The sequence below is a fragment of the Eleginops maclovinus genome, chromosome 4 (genome assembly GCF_036324505.1).
Source record: "Eleginops maclovinus isolate JMC-PN-2008 ecotype Puerto Natales chromosome 4, JC_Emac_rtc_rv5, whole genome shotgun sequence".
Classification (NCBI taxonomy): Eukaryota; Metazoa; Chordata; class Actinopteri; order Perciformes; family Eleginopidae; genus Eleginops; species Eleginops maclovinus.
Window position 1 is genome coordinate 22,070,013 of NC_086352.1, and position 19,622 is coordinate 22,089,634.

The following is a 19,622-nucleotide window of genomic DNA, read 5'->3' on the forward strand; positions in this document are numbered from 1 at the left end:
AGCAATGAGCAATAATTAATCTATAGATATACGGCTGTCACCACTCACATTTTCACTACACAATTTCATGGCCAAAATCATTTACAATATTATTGTGATACATGTAGAAAATTAAAATGTATTGAAAAATGAAAATAATAATAATATTGCTTATAGAACAAATCTCATTTTTAACTTGGTTTATTGTGCGTAATGTCTCTTTTTTTAGCAAATGAATTACCCAATTGTTTGCATGGATCGAGTGAAGAAAACAGAAATAAAGTAAGAGGTGTTGCATCATTCAATATCAATAATGATCAAATATCATGGTTATCACCAATACCGGTATATTGTGACACCCCTAGATAAATAAACGTTTTTATTTTTGTACCTCATCATAGGTCTCTACTTTTTTGACCTTCTTCATTTCTTCCTCCTCCTCATCCTCCTCATCCTCTGCCTGGTCATCACTGTCCTCATCATCGTCATCATCATCGTCACTGTCCCCGGCCAGTTTCCTCTTGCGTTTGGTGGCAGAGGATGGAGTGCCGATAGACTGGTTCTCTTCCACGCCCATACTGGCCTCCCTCCTCCCAGTACGTTTGGCATAAATGGTCCTCAACCTGCATAAACACACACAGGTTAGGAGTGACAGTGTAGAGAGAATCAAAGCATGTTTTGATTTAGGATTAAAGAAAACGCACTTCTTTAGTTTTCCCTCCATAATGATCTTGTCCTTCCTCATGTTTGCCATCTGGTCCAGGTTCTTGTCAATCTCACTGGAAGGGAAAACACAATCCTCTCTGTTAGCATTGTTGTTACAGTATGTATGTTTGTGGTTTACGTACACTCAAAATTAATATTAAATACAGTATTTTAAGCTAAATAAAATAGCTCTGTGAGGCTCGTTACTATCTACAGACATAGATAATGGTTTAAAAAGCTGGTACCCAGGATCAGAAATATAATTCTTGCATAATTTCTTTGCAAAAAAAGGGACTGCAGTGCAAATTACTGCTTCTCACTGCATCAATAAAACACACCATTATGGACTCATAAACAACTTGAATGTTAAGCAATATAAAGGCACACACAGAGAAGGGCAAATTCATATACACGTGTTTTAAATGATGTATATCTAGAGGTAGAGAAAGTATTGCAGATAACGATACAACAATAGATTTCAGATGTTTCTCCTACCTGATGACGGCTCGGCTGCAGGCCAGCTCGTTGGCCAGGAAACCCAGGATGGAGGCCTTCTGGGAAGGCGTGTGGGCCTGGAAGGCCTTGGTCTTCAGACTGAGGGCCAGAGGGGCCAGCTCTGTGTTGGCACAATGGGCTCCCATGTACATCTGTAGCACCTCAGAAACATTATCCCTGTTGATGCCAACGTTGGTCAGGTGGTCCCCGAGCATGGTTTTTGTCTGATAGAGAAGGAGAAGTCGAAAAACAAGTTTATGAACTCTTTCTCGATGCTCTTTTATTTTATTGTTTTGTTACCACTGTACAGCAAAAACCTGTCTTATGTTTAAATGTCCTGATAAAAAGACGACATTTGATGACTTTAAGTTCATTTAATGTCTGTATTTTTATGGGCACAAAATATGCAGCCCTATCAAAGCAAAAGCACATATTTACTACATTTATCACACATGTGGCATATAATACAACACAATGTGTATAAACTAAATGTATTATGATGCTGTAGATAAGTGCCTTTGTTCATCTCTGGTGTAATTCTCAAGATGTCTCCACATGTTTAAAATAAGACACAAGTACAATAGATGACTTAATGAACTTCAAACGTGCTCACCCTTTGTCCTGGTGGTAAACCAGGATCACAGACCGCCAGAGAGAGCAGTTTGACCACAAGGTCTTGAACCTGACCCATGCTGTCCCCTACATTGAGCAAGCCCTCCTGTAGCATGCCTAGGGTCGGCACGTCCAAATTCAAATCAAGCCCCAAAACCTTCCCGAAGCCCCGCAGGAACTGCATCAGCATCAGGCAGTCCGACACGGCACGTCCTGGCAGGATGAGTCCAGGAATCCGGGAGAACTCAGGGAGAGGCTGCAGAGAAAAGAGGGTAAAGTAGAGATTGTTGTTGCATTGATGACTGTGGGAGAAAGACATGTAATCTAATTCGGACTTGAGAAAAATATGAATTTGACAGCTTTGGGAAAATGGGAGAAAAGCTGTCACATCTGTTAACTGTTATCAAGATTGTGCGTTCCAATTTAAAGCGACGGCTGCTTATTTTCTACATTATGCAGTACTCTCCTTTTACCACTTGGGGGCACACACGTCCACAGATAAAAATGCCCACTACTATGTGGTCTTATCGTAAGTACTGACCCTCAACAAATGTTTAACATTCTATAATAATAATAACAATAATAATAATAATAATAATAATAATAATAATAATAATAATAATAGTTTTGTGAATGTTTCAGCCTCTCTGCCTCTTTTAAGTGCTGTTAAATGTGTTAAACAGCACTTAAAAGAGAGAAAATGACACTGTACAGTACATCAAAGTGTGTATGGACTAAAATGTTTTGGTTCCTGTTCTTTTTTTGGGCAATCCACTCACACTAAAGCACTGACCGGATGATCTCAACTACCTACCTTATGATCAGACAGACACATATCTTCATTTGGCTTCTTCAGTTCTCTCGCTATCTCCAGCTCCAGCCTCCGTTGCTCCAGTTTACGCTCTTTGTTCAAGCGCTTCTCATCCCTTTTCTCCTGCCGCAAGCGCTCACGCTCCTGGAGAGTCCAAAATTCAGGAAAGCATTAAGGAAGCAAAGTGTGCATATGCAATTATTTGTGTGTGTGTGTGTGTGTGTGTGTGTGTGTGTGTGTGTGTGTGTGTGTGTGTGTGTGTGTGTGTGTGTGTGTGTGTGTGTGTGTGTGTGTGTGTGTGTGTGTGTGTGTGTGAGTGCGAAAACAGACAAGAAGGTTTACTTGACTTTGCTGAGCAGTATTAGAATTCAGCCTAATGCTGCTGTGCATTCAAAAGAAAAGTGCTTGAGGGCCAGAATCTTTTGACTTGGTAAGTGTGTAGAAAAAAAATGAATGGAGCAAAAGAGACCCACAAAAAGGAGAGAAAGCGGGAATCTATCCAGGGAATAATGACTTAGGCTCTTTGTATGGAGTGGACTGTGTGAGCGTATGTCTGCATTTATTTGTGTGCATATGGGCTACCTCTGCTTTCTTGCGAGCCTCAACAGCCTTCATCAGCATTACATGTTGCCTCCTCCTCTCCCTCTCCTAGAGTGGCAAAAACACAGGCACATTAACAAGCACACATTGCACATACAGCACTCAAGGTCGACTAAATTTAGTATGCATTGATGTAAAATTGTGTTTCACAAAATTCAATAGAGGTACCATACTGGAACAAACACAAAACGATGCTTCACATGTATGCACTTTCACATGTATGGTCGAAGCACAAGTGAAGAGTACAGTAATACGATGACAACCAAAAAAGCAACACAAAGATGCGATACAAAGTAGATGTGATGACAGGCTCAAAAAAGAGAAGCAGCTGGAGTCGGTGGCGGCGCCTCTAAACTAAAGCTGACACAACAAAAGCAGCAAAATGCTGATTGCCAGACGTCATCTGACATGCCACTTTGGCATGATCAAAATAACAAATTCTATTACATGAGCCAATGAAAATGTTTTATTGACATATCATCCTCACAATATTTGGTCAGTGGACGACATTTAGGGTTGGTTGGTTAAGACTAGCCACAATCAGAGCAGCTCCACTTCAGTGTTTTTGGCAGCGTGAGTATTAGCACAGTGTGCAACTGCTGAGGATGAGACGTCTATGTTGTTCTTTGGTGCATGATACACAGTCTACTGCAAAAGGGCACAAGAATCACCAGTGACTGACTATCATTTTATTTGATCTCTTTAGGTTTCCCGCTACACCGTATCAGGCTGTCATTCCCTCTGTGATCCACCAGAAAGACACAATTGCCACTATTAGGGCTTGCCAAGGACATTTCCAGCACATAGTGACTAAAATGGGCTTTGTGTTAGGATTGTTTAGTCATTGTGATAAACAAAAAAGGCTAGATGCCAAACACTCTGCTTCAACAGTTCTGTGTCCTTATTGGTTTGATTTATCTACAAATGTAAAACTTCAAAAAGGACACGGAGCCTGTGGCATTCTGCTTTTTCTAGCTTCTAGCTCCAATTGGTTAAAACATTGACAATGTTGAGGGATATTATGATATCTGCATGAGACAACTGTAAGTACCAGGATTATGTTATGTATCTCAGTTTGCTCGGAGTGAAGGTACAGGGGGTTAATGCAACAATCGGCTCTTAGTCCACAGTGAAACAGATAGGCAGACATTTAGATTCAGCTGTGACTGTGTATGAGTGAGAAGGGCTACAAGCAGGACAGCCAGGCCAAAATAAAATGCTACACAGAACCATATTTGTCCATGTGGTGGAATTAATTATATTGTTTCCTACATTCAATCGGGCCCGTTTTCTAAGCAATGGTTGTTCTGAACCCTCACCAAAGTGGGTGAGGGGGATCTTCCTGGAAGTATCTCCACCATAAGGACAAAATGATTCTCAGTAGCTTTTTTCATTCTTTGTGCAGAGTACAGGAACAGTGAATGACAGAGAGGCTGGGATGGGGCGGGTTAAAGTCCAGCACTCTGTGGACTGCAGAACAGATGCACGGACAAACAGACACAGGCTCAATGTCTGGGCCGAAATCGTCAAGCACTCATGGGTAACACAGGCTACTCCAATACAACAGTTAGACTATGTATGTGATGGATGGAAACTCCTCGAGAGCACTTTGAAACAGTGAGTATGGATTGGCTAGCAGTCTTTGCAATGCATTCTGAGTAGAAGGGGGGAGGATGGGGGAGGGGGACAGAAGCTGCCTGGCCACCGTGACAGGGTCAGTTGTCCCTCAGGACGAGCAGATGGAGGCAGCATACTGACTCTTTTTCTCTTTTGTTGGTTTTGCTGGAAAGCCATGCAGAAGAATGTAGTATGACAGCAGCCAGTGCTACACTTAATGCATTGCTATGACAACCATAACACAACCAGTTACACGATGCAGGTGTTAGATGTACAAAAATAAACATACCCATACCATATCTAGTCTATGCCTCTCCAACTCCTGGCAGAGAGAGTTGGCAAAATATTATGGAACAGAAATAAAATCCAATACCAAAAAGCATGGCGTTCAATAAAGAGAAAATACTGAAGACTTTCATTCAACAGATGTTCTGTAATTAAGCACATTTATATATATTCACACATGCCTTGTATTTAAATGCACATAGATGCACAAATACACACACACACACACACACACACTCACTCACACACACACTCACACTCACACTCACACACACACAGGTCAAATTCCTATTCAAGTAAAGTCTGAGGTAAACGGTTTTATTCCGCAGTAACTATTATCTTTAAGAGGCAGAGCAAGTTGGAGTGAATTCCTACCTGGTGTTTGAGAATCTCCGCCTGCTGTCTCCTCAACTCTTTCTCCTTGAAGGCAAGAAAGAGAAGATGAGGGAAAAATCAATAGGCTTCCATTGTGCCAATATCAGGAAAATCACTACGGACTGATGGAATTTCAAAGGGCTGCTCTAAGTGTACGGCCAGCTGCTCTGAAGTGGAAAAAGGGCCCACATGGTGCTGCATATGATCTGATTAATGTTATTTTGATTAAAAAGAGTCCTTGCCTTGCTTATGTAAGAATCTTATCCTGACTGTGATTTTAAATCTGTTTCAAGGGATTTATTGAACATATAAACCTACCTTTATACGCTTTTCAGCTTCCATTATTTTGGCAGTGGCAACTTCTTCCTTCTTTCTCCGTTTGGCCTATGAATAAAGATTAAGGTCAAGGATCTCAGAAATGACATATATCAATCAGTTTTAGGTGAGGGCTTTGCTGCACTTTAACTGATAGTTTGCAGATTTCTGCTTTGAGCAGATTTTATGCTCCTGAATGCCAGTCAAATTTGTAAAACACAGCGAATGAATAATGTATCTCTTTAACACCTAATTGTGAAAATGTTGAAGCCTCCTGTTAAGAGTGGCTTGTCAACCGTGTCAACTCAAAATTGATTTAGTCCTGCTAAAACACTTTGAAGCTCCTACAGTATAATTGTGTGCCTGCATGTGTGTGTGGATGCACCATTGCATGCGTGTTTGTGTGTGTGGAAAACAGCATTTTTTTTTTTTCTCGACCCACTTATGCTAAACTGTAACTGTTGTCTGAAGAAAAAAAGACTTTTCTGTCCAATTTAAATAAGGTCTGAAGAGGCAGCAACAGCCATTTTAATATTCAACAGCCGTCAACCAAGACCAATTTAGCATTAGTTCCATGTGGAATTATGCCTAAGAAGACGCAGTTCCCTCCAATGCATGCTGCTGTTCAGTAATGAGCTTTAGGAAGATTAAAACACTATAGACTGAGGGGCTGAAGCTATCCAGGAATGTTCTGCTTAATCAGAGGTGCTGTTGGATCACATTCTGTACCTCCAAAATGTGCTGCGCTCTGATTTCCTTCTCCATCCGAATTTGCTGAATGCGCTTGATCTTTTCCTGTAAAAAAAAACAACAACAACAAAAAATAAAAACATAATCTCTTAATATTTTAAACATTGGAAAACATCCTTTAATAAAATCACTAGCCAACCACTCTATACCAAAGACACAACAATAAGTTCAGTATGAGAAGTAATAATTTAAAAGCAAGCTTTGAAGCATCACAAAATAACCATTCAGCATTTCCTGCGGTGCACACGGAGACTAGGGCACTTAGATAAGGAGAAAGGGAGGAAAAAGATTTGTCAGCACACACGTAAAGCAAACCCACCTGCTGCTTGAGGATCTTGATCTGCTCCTTCTGCTTCCTCCTCTCCTCTGCGGCCATGATAGCTACAAGAGTCAAGTCAGTGTTATATTATTGTCAACAAAATGACCTTCAGAGCTGGGCTACCAGCTGTAATCATATCTGAGAGAATTACAGTTGCTAAGCGTTATATTATTTAGGACATCACAATCTATTTCACACACAAGAGGCCAAGACATTCACAACTAAGATGAGCCAGGGATACTAAACAAAAACACACAGGAACTTGAAACAACTAGAAAACAATATTAAAAGTAACAGCTTGTACAATTTTCTCTTGGAGGTTTGAAAAACGTAGTATGGTGCATAATGGAAAGCATAAAGATGAGTCCAAGCAGCATTTATTATACAGTAGTTAAAACACATATAAAGAAACCTATTAAGATGTTGATTACATTTGTAACTTCAACACCATGTATAGGAATACAAAAAAAAGTTTAAGCATAATAACTGAAACCATCAGCATCCCGGATAAGAGATTAGTGTTGAAAAAAGATGGAAGCCTGTGCTTTAACGTGATGAGAATAAATATAACCATACACAAACAACAGCTGTAAAGAAGCATCAGTGTCTGCGGAGGACCTGCTGGTCTTTATGTTTTGGGAAATAGTTTAAAGTGAATTAACTGGCAACTGAAAGCCACTACTATCATCCTTATAGCACTGAGCTCCTGTTAACGACAAACAACTTGTTGTAGAGGAATACCTTGTTGCTTCCGAGCTTCTTTGGCGGCACGTGCCATTGCCTGCTTTTCCAGTTTTCTCATCATTTTCATCTGGGCAGCCTGTCGTGCTATTTCTGCAGAAAGTGGTAAAAGTCTCTGTCAGTGAAAAGATACAGGAGACACTGCTGTAGCCTGACCTAGCACATTTGACAAAATAATTATTTGGCTTTTGTGAAAAAGACAAAATAGGGGGCAGATGGCATTTTGTCTGTGTGTTTATGTGTCCATTACCATCAAAAAACCTGAAATATACATTCAAATATGTTTTTGAAGGAGTGTTGGTGCCAAAACATTTTAATTAAAAAAACAACACGCACATATATTATTATCAAAGCCAAACAAAATAACTATTTCAAACAGTAACCCCTAACTCTTGCTATCATAGTAATGGCTGCTTGATTAATGGCACACACGCTTACGACAAACATATTTCAGGGCTCATTTCCTATGCTAACCTTGAGCCTCTAGTTTGCGCAGGAGTTTGACCTCACTGGGACTGGGGCCCTCGGGGACCAGTGGATCGCCCACATTAGGGGGCCGTCCCTTCCTCCGTCGGGAACCTTTGCCACCTTCGCCCCTTGGCTGGCGCTCTGTAGAAGGGCGACCTCTACGACCTTCCATTGCCAAAATGTGAGGAATGACCTCCTCATCATTCAGACGGCTCCACTGTAAACCCTGCAGAGGGAAGAGCAGTGATGGAGAGATTGAGGGGAGGGGGGGTGGGGGTTAAACACTGAATGACATGTTGACATACATAAATGAATATGAGTAAAGGGCAATTTAACTGTTAGCTAAGTAGATTAATCTGGGTTTATTCAACAGTGGTGGATAAATAATATATCCAAATATATGTTATGATAAACTCTAGAATCTGGCCAATCAATGCGTTCAATATGCAACACTCATTTAATGTACTGTCTGTAGTTCTTCTCTGGCCCCTCATCCCTGTATGGTTTTACTTTCTCTGCTTCCAATAATACACACATCCAATTTCTAATTCTATTTTTTCTCTCTGTATCACAGAAAAATAAATGGTATGTAACTGATTGGTCACCTGTGGAAGTAATATCAGCTGATTATAACATTTAACCCATGCACAGTGAATGGTCTATGAACTAGGACTACTGAGGATTAGGTTGATTCCTATTCATGCCCTGACAGCGACTGCTGCATGATGCTTTGCCTGCCACTAGATGAAAAGATGAACAGGGATCAGGAAGAGAGAGAAATAGAGATGAAAGGCAGTCACCTGGGGTCCTTCTCTGGCTTCATAGAAGTCACCAACCCTTATCTTTGCACTGAAGCTAAAATTATCGCGCGTGATGCCACTTATTCCATTTCTGGATAGATACTACAAAAGAGAAAATAATAACGGCGTTGGTTTAGGCAGGAAAAAAAAACTGTGAAATTAATATGACATTGAAAAGCAACTGGGAACACTAGATTGGAGGGAGTCTAAGGTTACAGTGTGCATCTGTGCAGTGCTACTAATCATTATAAAAGCCAGGGGGACAAAAAAAGAGCAAATGCTCTTAGGAGAGAAAAACGGTTCTGACCTTGGGGTGCACAATTCAAGCCCTTTCTTATTTATCTGAGGCCATGCAAGGCTTTTTACTGCCTACTGACAGACAAGCAGTGAGTGAATGTTCCTGAGTACACTCGTTTCTCTTTGCACTTCTACACTCAAAGGCAGTTCTGTCAATTAGCTATGAGCTTTTGATGAAACAAACAAAGAAGATCGTTATATAATATAATGTACCGTCAAATGGGGCCAAATCTGTGCAACCCAACACTAACCATTAATCTTTCTTAGGGAAGGACAGTTGGGAAAAAGTGGCAGAAGGAGTAATTCTAGGAATACCAAACTATTAGGGTCACAGGAAGCAGGGTAGAAGTGTGGGTGAAGAGCAGCAAAGATAATATACAACAAATACAGATAAACAGCTTTTGTTTGAGCGATGTGGATGAGCAGTGTTGCAAATATTAGCAAATATATCCTTTTATTTATCCAGGACTTCTTTACTTGAACTTCATATGTTTGTATAAATGTTTATTTTATTCTACAACAATGCAACTGTCAATTTTTCCACGGGATATAAGAAGTTTTCAGATTCAAATTTATGTAATTAATCATAAAACTCAGTGAGTCCCACTTTAATCCCTGTTACAAACTCAAATGCTCATCTGTATGGCTCAAAACATTTGCTGCTGTATCCTGAAGGTAGTAGACTACAGAAAGCAGAATACAGAAAGCAGACTGTAGAACGGTGACGACGAGGTACCTTCATCACATCTGGGTACTGCCTCAGTTTCTTGCCACACGGAGCGTAGTAGGCCACCTCACCATGCGGCCGCCCGGACAATGATTTGATTCTTGTTTCTCTTCGCCACCTGGGTTTTTAAGAATGAGAAAAATAACCCGGTTGTTCAGAAACACAGCATGCCACACATCTGTGATCAATACGCGGTGTGAGCACTTTGAAGTGAACCGGTTCATAAGAGCTTTCCTTCTCTTAGCCTCTTGTACATACCCCAACTCCAGAGGTATCATCAACTCCTTCTCATCCATCACCCTCTTCCTCTTTCCTAATCCTGTGGAGAGACACAGTTCAGCCTTCAATTTGACAGCACAACCTACAACTGGAAATCTCACACACATACAAAGCAGCAGTCAAAGACCTTTACCAGTAATCATACCTGGCAGGGAACCAAGATCATACAGGTGTTTGCATTTACTAGCATCGTGCGACCACAAAACGTAAATATACACAACATTTTCTCGGCTGCCATTTCTTAAACATACGATAAAACTAAAATGACAACCCGACACATGAACACAAAAATAAATGTATATCACAGTTTGTCTGATAAACAATGTCCAATGAAGAACAGCACCAGAGAAAAATAAAAATAATTTACAACCGAGCGAAGACTAATATCTGCCTTCCTGGCAAAATACGCATGTTTTATTTTCTGGGAAACCCACTCTGCATTTAAAGAGAGCAGGAGTCAACCTTGTTGCTTTGCCAAACAAGTTGTCCGGGCTCTTGGGCATGCAGCTACATGACCTGAGAGCTGCGGTTAGTCCATGACAACCAACATCCTTCTTCCTGCCTACCTAAAAGTAAAAATCCCTCTTCACAGTCACAGGAGGGGTTTTTCTGATGCCTTTAAACAAAGTATGGCTTTCTGTGGCAAAGTATCTGCCTGGTTGATAAGTTTTAACATCGTATTAGCAAATATCACATAAAACCAACACATTTTTGTTTGTTTTTTTCTGATATAACACCACAAACATCCTTCATCACTAATTTATACGCTTTCTGCGTACAACTTTTTAAACACATTACCTAGAGGTGAGGCCAGGCTGTAGGAGGAAGAGCCCGGAGAGCTGTGATAGGCCAAGGCACTGGAGCTGGTGACAATGGAGGGAGACTTGATGACTTGGAGGTTGAGGGGGGAGCAGCTGGTGGCGGTGTGATTGGTTGAGGTGTTCAGTAGTTCTAGGCCTTTGGTTAGCCTGCGAGCAGTCATCTCCTTCTTGGATGATCCAGACGGCAGCAGCTTTAACTCCTTCGATTTCTTCCCAGAGATGTCGCTGTCTGAGTTGCTGTCGGATTCTGAAATGGGAGTCAAGGACACAAAAAGGAATAAAGATCGACTCAAAAGATAACGTTGTATAGTTCCAGCCTCTCAGATGTGAAGGTTTGCAACTTGTTTTAGTCTTTCTGATATTGGAACTCTTGGTTTGATATATTGAGCGGTTCAATGACATCGCCTTGGGCTTTGGGAAATGGTGCTTTTTCTATTTTGCAAAACATTTTTTAGACTGGACGATTTATTCACTTTGAGAAAATAATGAAGATTAATGTAGTAATACAATCATTTTAATTTTCAGAAATGATCTCAATGTTTTAAGGGTCAACTCATTATTAAACTGTGAAAGTAACTAACCTGAGAGACTATCATCCGAGTCCTCTTCATCCTCTTCTTCCTCTTCAAGGTCGTCATCCTCGTCGTCATCATCATCTCCTGAGTCGTCAGATTCCTTGTTGGCAGGGAGACCAGCTGTGGGGTTACATATCCCAGGGATCCCCACTCCGGGAATTCCAACTCCAGGGATACTAACTCCGGGGATTCCGATCCCGGGCTCTCCTCCACGAAACAAGTCTACCAGAGACTGCACAAGATGGTTCTGTGAGAAGCCCTTCCAGGCAGCTAACGGGTCTGCGGGCCCCTGTCCCTGTCCCAGCACTGGTGTCTGTCCCTTGCCCTTGGAGGTTTTGTTCTTTCTGGATCCATGGCCTGTGGCATGGGGTGAGGTAGTGGAGGCCTGTGTCGGAGGCCCGGCCTGGGCACTTCCGTGGGTCCTGCTCGCCCCTGTGCTCAGATTGACAGGCATTGACCCAGCATCGGAGTCGCACTGAGGGGACTTGCCTTGAGAGGCAGATTCTTTGCGAGGTTTGGTGATGAGGGCCAAAGGTGCGTCCTGAGTGATGCTTTGGATGACTCCATTGGGGTGGTGGGGTTCAGGGAGCCCCAGCAGGGCGCTGGAGAGGAAGAGGTTGGAGTGATTGTTCTGAGGTGGAGGAGGCGGAGCGAGTGGCAATGGCGATGAAGACAGAGATGTCCTCTTGGGAGACTTGTTTGGCCCCTGCTGCTGCTTCTTACGCTCAGCTGGGAACGTCTGCCCTTGGGACATGAGAGTCTGGGAAGAGAGGAGGAGTAGAGAGGGAGACAACAAGGGGAGGCAGGGAGTCAGGGGGAGGGAGGGAGAGGGAAAGGCAGAGAAGGTGGAACAAAGAAAGTTACAAAAAAAAATTGAGAAAGAAATGGGACAAAGTAGAGTTGCTCAAGCTGTCAGTTTGCATCACTGTTGATTGTTTGAGCAGGTGACAAAACTACAATGCTGAACACTGGTACAGTTAGCGGTGTCTAAGCCCCTTTCTCAGAAACAAAAAGAACATAAATGCACTAACCAAAGGCATTGTATTCAGGCAAGTTCACAAAAAAGAGACTCTGAGTATCTCTCTAAAATTGTAATTACTTGTATGCACATTCGAAGAGCTCCATCATCATTATCATCATGCATCTAGGCATCTTTGTCTTCCTTACACTCGTGATAAGTTCTGTTCAATCTGTGTTTAAGCAAAGCCAGGTTAGACTTTAGTGTTGCACTTTCAACTGGATGTGATATGAAGTGAAACAAATCAATTTCACAGACCATGAAATACAGTAACCGTGCTGAAACCACAGGGGGAATTTAGCTCGTTGTAAACTTCTCTATACTGGTAAAACAGGAAAGGGGAAATGATTTTCAGAATAAGCTGATCTTAAATGGTTTAGCTTATTGATTACTGGGCTACCATTCATATTTCATCTGAAGGAAGGGAATTTGTGTTAAGGCAAGAAAAATGTCAATTTTTATATCATTTCATCTGAACCAATGAAAAACGTAAATTATACAGCAGCATATGAGCAGACACAAAGTGTGCTTGAGAATAGTAATGAAAGTAAAATCATTAACCATTTCATCAAATGTGCACAACCTCTGTAAATCATTCCAAAGGCCATAAAGCTTAATGAGCTATATTTTAAAGAAAGGTAAGTGACAACATATTTGCCCTGTAGCAGCTTTATGGTTAAAATAGACCGTGTATTTGACACTAAGTAACTAAGACACCAGAAGAATTTTGAGCCACAATAATGGGTAAAACTGAACACCAAAACTACAGTACACAATTTAAAGTACGAGCTAAATTCATTTGTGAAGATACAATACCTCCTGCTGTAAGAGCACTCACTAACAAGTTGAAGTATATAGGAACTAATGTTTGCAGAGTGAAGGTTTTGAACATTCCTAGTGTCAAGTACGCACAAGTGATAACCCATCTGTAAAAATATAGTTACAACTACAGAACACAAAGACAAAACTCTCACATATTCACAGGGACTGAAGACTTTCATACCGAATGTATAACTGTCAGAGAATGTGTATTGCGACATGCTTAAGAGATGCTTTGCGACAGTTGGGGTCGTAAAGGAGGCAGGCAATTTACGTGAGTCTATGTTAAGACCGTGACATGTGTTGGGAGAGCACTGTGTGAATAAAAGCTACAACTACAACAACAAACTCTCATTATTCAAGAAGGAACTAATATGTTTATTACATGGTGTCAGAAGTGGGATAGAATGGCAAAGCATCTCTTAAGCATGTCGCAATACACATTCTCTGACAATAACTACAAATAACTAAATGTCTGTTTGTATTATTATATCCCTAGTTACCGTATCTCAAAAAAGCACTGCTTCTTAAATCAAATATACAAAAAAGAGTCTCTCTCTGATGTCCAACTACAGCTGTTTAGAGTTACTTAAGTCCATGTTATACTTTTAAAGAGGCTCTTTGGAACATGGCTCTGATACAAAGTGTTATCCCTCTTGTGAATGGGAAGCTGCAATATTTTCAAAATGATAATAATGATAATATTTTTAATTCACAAGCAGCAGTTCTGTTGGTTGGATGCTTTGATGTTGCGATGAGTACATTTAATATAACCACCAAATTAAAGAAGAGCTGGTTAAGGTGTAGTTGTAATGCACCTTAACTACACCTCAAGATCTGGTTAAGGTCTAGTTATAAACAGTGTTCCTGCACACTCAGCTCAGTGGATAAACTCATTACTGTCATTTATTTTGCAACAAGTTGTTCATTTAAGCTGACTCTGCAACTATATTCATAAGGTTTTACAGCACATTGGGTACATGCAAGGTACAGTATGTTATCTTTAAATGGATATGTTAGGCATTATTTTAGCTGCTTTTATGGCTTACCTGTTTAAGCCTGAACTCATTGATCTGCGCGAGGGAAGACTCCAGCTGTTTCCTTTGTTTGCTGGATTTTGCGGAGCCAGAAGCAGATCTCCGAGGTGGCTTCAGCGAGGGCTTCCGGGAGCCTGTTACGCATGAGGTCGAACCAAAGGATTTTGGGGAGGTAGAATGGGGAAGAGCGGAGCTGGGTGGAGAAGGGACAGAGAGAGGCTTAGGGGAGGAGCAGAGGGAGAGGGGCAGATGCTGGGGTGAGGAGGAGGGATGCAGTTTGGGACGTTTGGGAGAGGCAGTGCTGGAAAGTGCCGTTGGAAATGTGGTGAGGGCTATTGGGGAGGAAGACGGTGAGGACTCCCTACGGGGCTGAGAGAGGAGAGCCAGGGGCTTAGAGCTGGCAGCCAAGCCAGTGGACTGGATCACACTGAAGTGTTGCTGTGGCCCCTCAGTGCGGGACCTATGAAGGGCCAGCGGTGATGTTTGGGAGCGGGCAGGAGGAGAGGCAGAGCAGGGTAAGGACACAAGGTTTGGTGGGTGGGGCTCCCTAGACAGCAGACTGTCAGTCTTTGCAGTTCCAGTGCTTGGTATCAAAACCTGGGGAGAAAATGAAATAAAGAATGTGGAAAGCCTCAGGTTACGATCCTTTACTTTACTATATGAAACTTTTAACCTGCACAAAACCCTTCGTCTGTTATTATTTAAGAAAAATACTGTTTACTCTAGAGTATCTAATTTTCGTCTTTACCTTTGTTTTCTTCTTTGTCCGCTTCTCAGTGTCTGATAATTCACTCTGTTTGTCCTCTTCTTCGTCATCCTCATCGTCATCATCGTCCTCTTCATCATCCTCTGCCAGGTCTTCGAGGTCACTGCTGAGGGACCCGTCACTCGAGCTGTCTGAGGACGAGCCTGACTCACTGTTGCTTGGCACACCAGCGTCTGTCGGTTTCTTGCGTGGCTTCTGATTCGAGAGCAAAAAAAATGCAAGAATCAGCTTTACTGTATAATGGATAACTCGTCCATTTCATGTGTCACTACTTTTCAAACTGAGCAGCAAACTAAATCACAGTACTGACCTTCTCTTTAGTTTTGTGAATGGGCTTCTCCAACAAATCTGCAGGATTGCTCTGAGGGCTGCTACGGTGACTATTAGACAGGTCTGAATTTTTGGTTGGCTTGGTTGATGCCTGAACAGGAGCCGGACTCGCAGAAAAGCTCCCTGATTGTGTTGTGGGAGGACAGACCCCGCTGCCATTCACAGCTCCATTTACCCCTGGAAACACAAAGCAGAACTGCCGTATTACTAATCAGCTCTATCTTTTCTGAGAACTTCTCTACACAGGATAATGAAATATGTGGAACTAACTGCAGAATGGAATAAGGCTAATAAAAGTATTGATTTATACGTGTATCTCATCAAGCATGCAGGCTGCGCCATGGCACAGGCCCAACATGACTGGTTTACATAATAAAAGATAAATTAAAAGATACTGTGAAATTAAAACAGAGCAAGGAACAGAGATTACATGTGAAGAGGGGGGAAAGGGGGAGAGAAATGAGGACTGAAAGTCATTAAAAAGGAGAAATCTCAACATGGGACAAAGCAGATTTGGGTCGAAGAAGAAGACACACAGATAGACATAGTGGGAAAGAAGAGACAGAAAATGCCGTTACCTCTTAGAAAAGTAATCAATTAATTACAACTCCTCTCCTGTTATAATGCTATTAAAATAACCTCATTTCAGAGTGCACAATGCAACTGTGAGGATCAATGTCTCCTGAGTAGTGCTGTACCTTTAGGTGGAGCGTGGCTATTCTTGCTGGTCATCCTCATCTGAACAGGACTGGCGCTGTGGTTGGGCTGAATGTGAGGGCTGAAGAAAGGAGGGAAGCCGATGAAAGAGGGGAGAAAGGCAGCGGCTCCCCTATGTGCTTCAGCAGCTCGCCACCAATCTGTAGGAGGAGAGAGGAGAGAAGAGAATTAAAGATGCATTCATATTTAGCCAACCACTGCCCAAAATGTAAAAGTCCCCATCTTACCAGAGAGTGCTCCTAGCTGGGGGTGGGCAGCCAGTGCAGCTGACATGCCCAGGGACCCCAGGCCTCCGAACTCAGGCCGGCCTGCTCCGGCAGTGTAGAGGGCTCCGAAGGCTGGGTGGTTGACCAGAGGGAAGGCACTTGACAATGCGGAGCCAATGAAGGGCTGCTCTCCTGCTGCTCCAAACAGACGGCCTGTGATACATGCAAACCAAGCAGGACGTCTTCAAATGTTTTCAAATGAAATGCATAACAATTAGTTTTGCATAACAACACATTAGCCAATAAATCACCAGCAACAAATCTGGATATGTTCTCAACTTGTGACCAGCGATTCAGGGTTGTGAAAATACAATTTTGACATTTCAGCCTTTGCATTTTCCATCCAATCTTCAACCAATGAAAATAACCCCTGCTTCTTGGACAGTAATAAGATTCTCATAAGAGTTGGAGTTTTATTGAAACAGTCTCAGATCTGATGTTAGTAGGAGGTGAGTTTGCTTTGAAGAATAGTTTCTAAAAATGCTCATATCTGACTTAATTTTGTTATTTGTACATGTTTAAAAAATACGTTCTTCAATTAAGTGCAAATATGACATTCGTGTGCAGCTTCTATGACAGTTGTTTATTGCACCTTTAACACTACTCATTGCCCTACTGTTGAGTTTGTTTATGTTTATTTATGTAGACCGAAAACATTGTTCTCAAATTACCTTGCAGAGCTCTTTTCATGTAGAACAGACAGGATGTGAAAACTAGATGTTGAAGGTGTCGCTTCTTATCCACATGAATATAGGAGAATCAAATGCAGAGCGACTGTGTTCTATTTATGTAAGAATTAACATCAGGTTCAGCTTTTTAGTGAGTGCACACTGCACCTAATTTTAAAGTCCAGCCGTGCTGTTTCTAAAAATGACAGACTTGACTTGTGCTTCAGCAACGGCATGATGCTTACATCTATACAGTAAGACATTCACATTCAAATTACAGAGTATTTTCTCAAATCCAATTTCAGCACAAAACTATTTGTGTCCTGATATTCCTACAGTTTACACCGGGTCAGAATATGCTGAGCTGTAGCAAAGACTGGATTTTGTTACTGAGGAAAAAAAAGTGTGTGTGTGTGTGTATGGTGTAAAAAGCTAACCTCTTTCTATCCTTTTGGCATTCAATTTCAGCACAGAAGAATACTTCATCAACATCATCATCGTCTAGCGTTTTCCTGAGCACAATCATTTCTGGCAGGGGCGACTGCCACGTATTACCTCCTCCCAGAGTCAGATGCAATTTGGTGTGGGCATATTTCATGCAAATTCAATTTCTATTTCAGAAAAGGAGAGCAAGCCTGCTTGATGTCTCCGCGTAAGCCAGGTAATACACATGCACAAAAAGTGATGACTGAAGAAAAGAAAAGTGTTGTGCACAGTGTAGATGGAAATGTCAAACTACTATACACTTGCATACACCACAGAAATGTAAAACAGAGTGACACCGGAGCCCAGTGTTTTCTGAACTAATGCAGTCTGGGATCTAATTATCCAGAGGGAACCTTTACAGGGTAAGGACGGTTATGTATGCCCTGTACCAAAACACTGAAGAAGACCGTTAATGAACACAGCTCTGCAGATGTATCTCAGAGACTATTTTTAAGTGAGAATCAAGCTGTTTGTGGTTATGTGGCGAGAAACAAAACCTTACCAGCGGTGTGTCGTATGAGCGCAGAGCCTTTTGTGTTGGCTCCAAGGCCCCTCGCTGCCACAAGACAGCAAAATGTGCCTTTTGAATGTCATTAGAATATGCTGAATATGTAGAGCCCGCCTTGCCAGCGTCAGCTAGCGGATACGAAGATAAACGACTGCAATGCAACCCCCAGAAAGGCCAGCCACAGCATTCACTTATGCCTGGGGTGCCCACCTCTCCCCCACACACCCCTTTCCTTTCTAGGCATCTGCAAATGCCTTTTCAATATTAATGCGGGCTTCCAGAAGGCGAATAATTAAATCTAAAAAGTTGAAGCGAGAAAGAAGCACAGGAAGACATACCTAGGATTACCTACTCTCTCTTCCTCACTCTGTGTCTGTCTCTCCCCCTCGCCCTCGTTCTCATTCTGTTTCAATCCTTCCTCCACTCTGACAAACTGCACCGCCTGCTTTTTTCATGTTTGGATGCTGCCGAAGGGGGATTAATTTGTTGTTTGTTGCAGTCAATCAAATTTCCACAGACAGATTTAAGTTAATTGCATCCGTGAGTTGATCCCAGAAGAAGAGAGTGCTACAAGCACCGATCAGCTTTTATTCTCCAAGTGATATCCTCATCAATGACACACACACACACACACACACACACACACACACACACACACACACACACACACACACACACACACACACACACACACACACACACACACACACACACACACACACACACACACACACACACACACACACACACACACACGCTGAAGCTGTGCTTGTTTATTTTTGTTCTTCAGATTTGTGTTCTTACATCTTATTGGCACATTGGCAAAGGACCTTGAATCAATGCCTTAGCAGCCTGTGATGAAACTATATCTCTTGAAACAATAGTCCTGTTGTTTTTTTTATTTGTTATTAAGTTACCTGGGTCTGGAAAGCGATGAGATGACATTACGTTCTTCTGGCTTAATTTAATTGATATGTATCCACTTGTTTGTACATGCTTGCTTTAAAGCCCACACAACAAACAAGGTATTACATGGAAAAAAATTGTCTTCCTTAATACCTATGGAGTGCATCTGAAGTTCCGAACTAACTGCCTGCCTTCAGCATTTCATTTGACGTTGAGTCCAAAATCGCTTATCTAGAAAATCTGAGCACACGTAATGGCACAGAGGGATAAGAGGGATGTATAATGCATAAGGAGGAGATGCTCCTAATGGCTTCTTCTTTGGGGCAACACCGAGGAGATGGAGGACAAAACAAGGGGCTTTATTTTCCTCTCTTATTCTTCCTCTTCTCGTAACAGACTGAAAACACAACAATCATGAAGAATATGCTATTCCCTGCTCAGTGCAATCCTGGGGTATGTGTGTGTGTGTGTGTGTGTGTGTGTGTGTGTGTGTGTGTGTGTGTGTGTGTGTGTGTGTGTGTGTGTGTGTG

General features: G+C 41.9%; 1 protein-coding gene across 14 annotated transcripts in view; it reads right to left on the reverse strand.

Moving 5' to 3' along the window:
• The window catches only part of baz2ba (bromodomain adjacent to zinc finger domain, 2Ba), a 64,486-nt gene that overhangs the window by 8,317 nt on the left and 36,547 nt on the right, over positions 1-19,622 (reverse strand). For 2 of the 14 annotated variants that reach the window (XM_063881141.1, XM_063881128.1), the window contains exons 4-26: positions 16,486-16,677; positions 16,240-16,398; positions 15,522-15,718; positions 15,194-15,406; positions 14,458-15,042; positions 11,578-12,331; positions 10,974-11,243; positions 10,155-10,215; positions 9,906-10,014; positions 8,873-8,974; positions 8,079-8,298; positions 7,605-7,697; positions 6,864-6,925; positions 6,524-6,589; positions 5,798-5,863; positions 5,480-5,524; positions 5,115-5,141; positions 3,185-3,250; positions 2,606-2,746; positions 1,793-2,047; positions 1,180-1,403; positions 684-758; positions 371-602 (exon numbers count right to left, since the gene is read on the reverse strand). In XM_063881141.1, coding sequence (XP_063737211.1) covers positions 371-602; positions 684-758; positions 1,180-1,403; positions 1,793-2,047; positions 2,606-2,746; positions 3,185-3,250; positions 5,115-5,141; positions 5,480-5,524; positions 5,798-5,863; positions 6,524-6,589; positions 6,864-6,925; positions 7,605-7,697; positions 8,079-8,298; positions 8,873-8,974; positions 9,906-10,014; positions 10,155-10,215; positions 10,974-11,243; positions 11,578-12,331; positions 14,458-15,042; positions 15,194-15,406; positions 15,522-15,718; positions 16,240-16,398; positions 16,486-16,677 — 4,214 coding nt within the window. Of the gene's footprint in view, positions 1-370; positions 603-683; positions 759-1,179; positions 1,404-1,792; positions 2,048-2,605; positions 2,747-3,184; positions 3,251-5,108; positions 5,142-5,479; positions 5,525-5,797; positions 5,864-6,523; positions 6,590-6,863; positions 6,926-7,604; positions 7,698-8,078; positions 8,299-8,872; positions 8,975-9,905; positions 10,015-10,154; positions 10,216-10,973; positions 11,244-11,577; positions 12,332-14,457; positions 15,043-15,193; positions 15,407-15,521; positions 15,719-16,239; positions 16,399-16,485; positions 16,678-19,622 lie in introns of all 14 variants that reach the window. The other 12 variants (XM_063881134.1, XM_063881127.1, XM_063881138.1 and 9 more) reach the window with 8 other exon arrangements.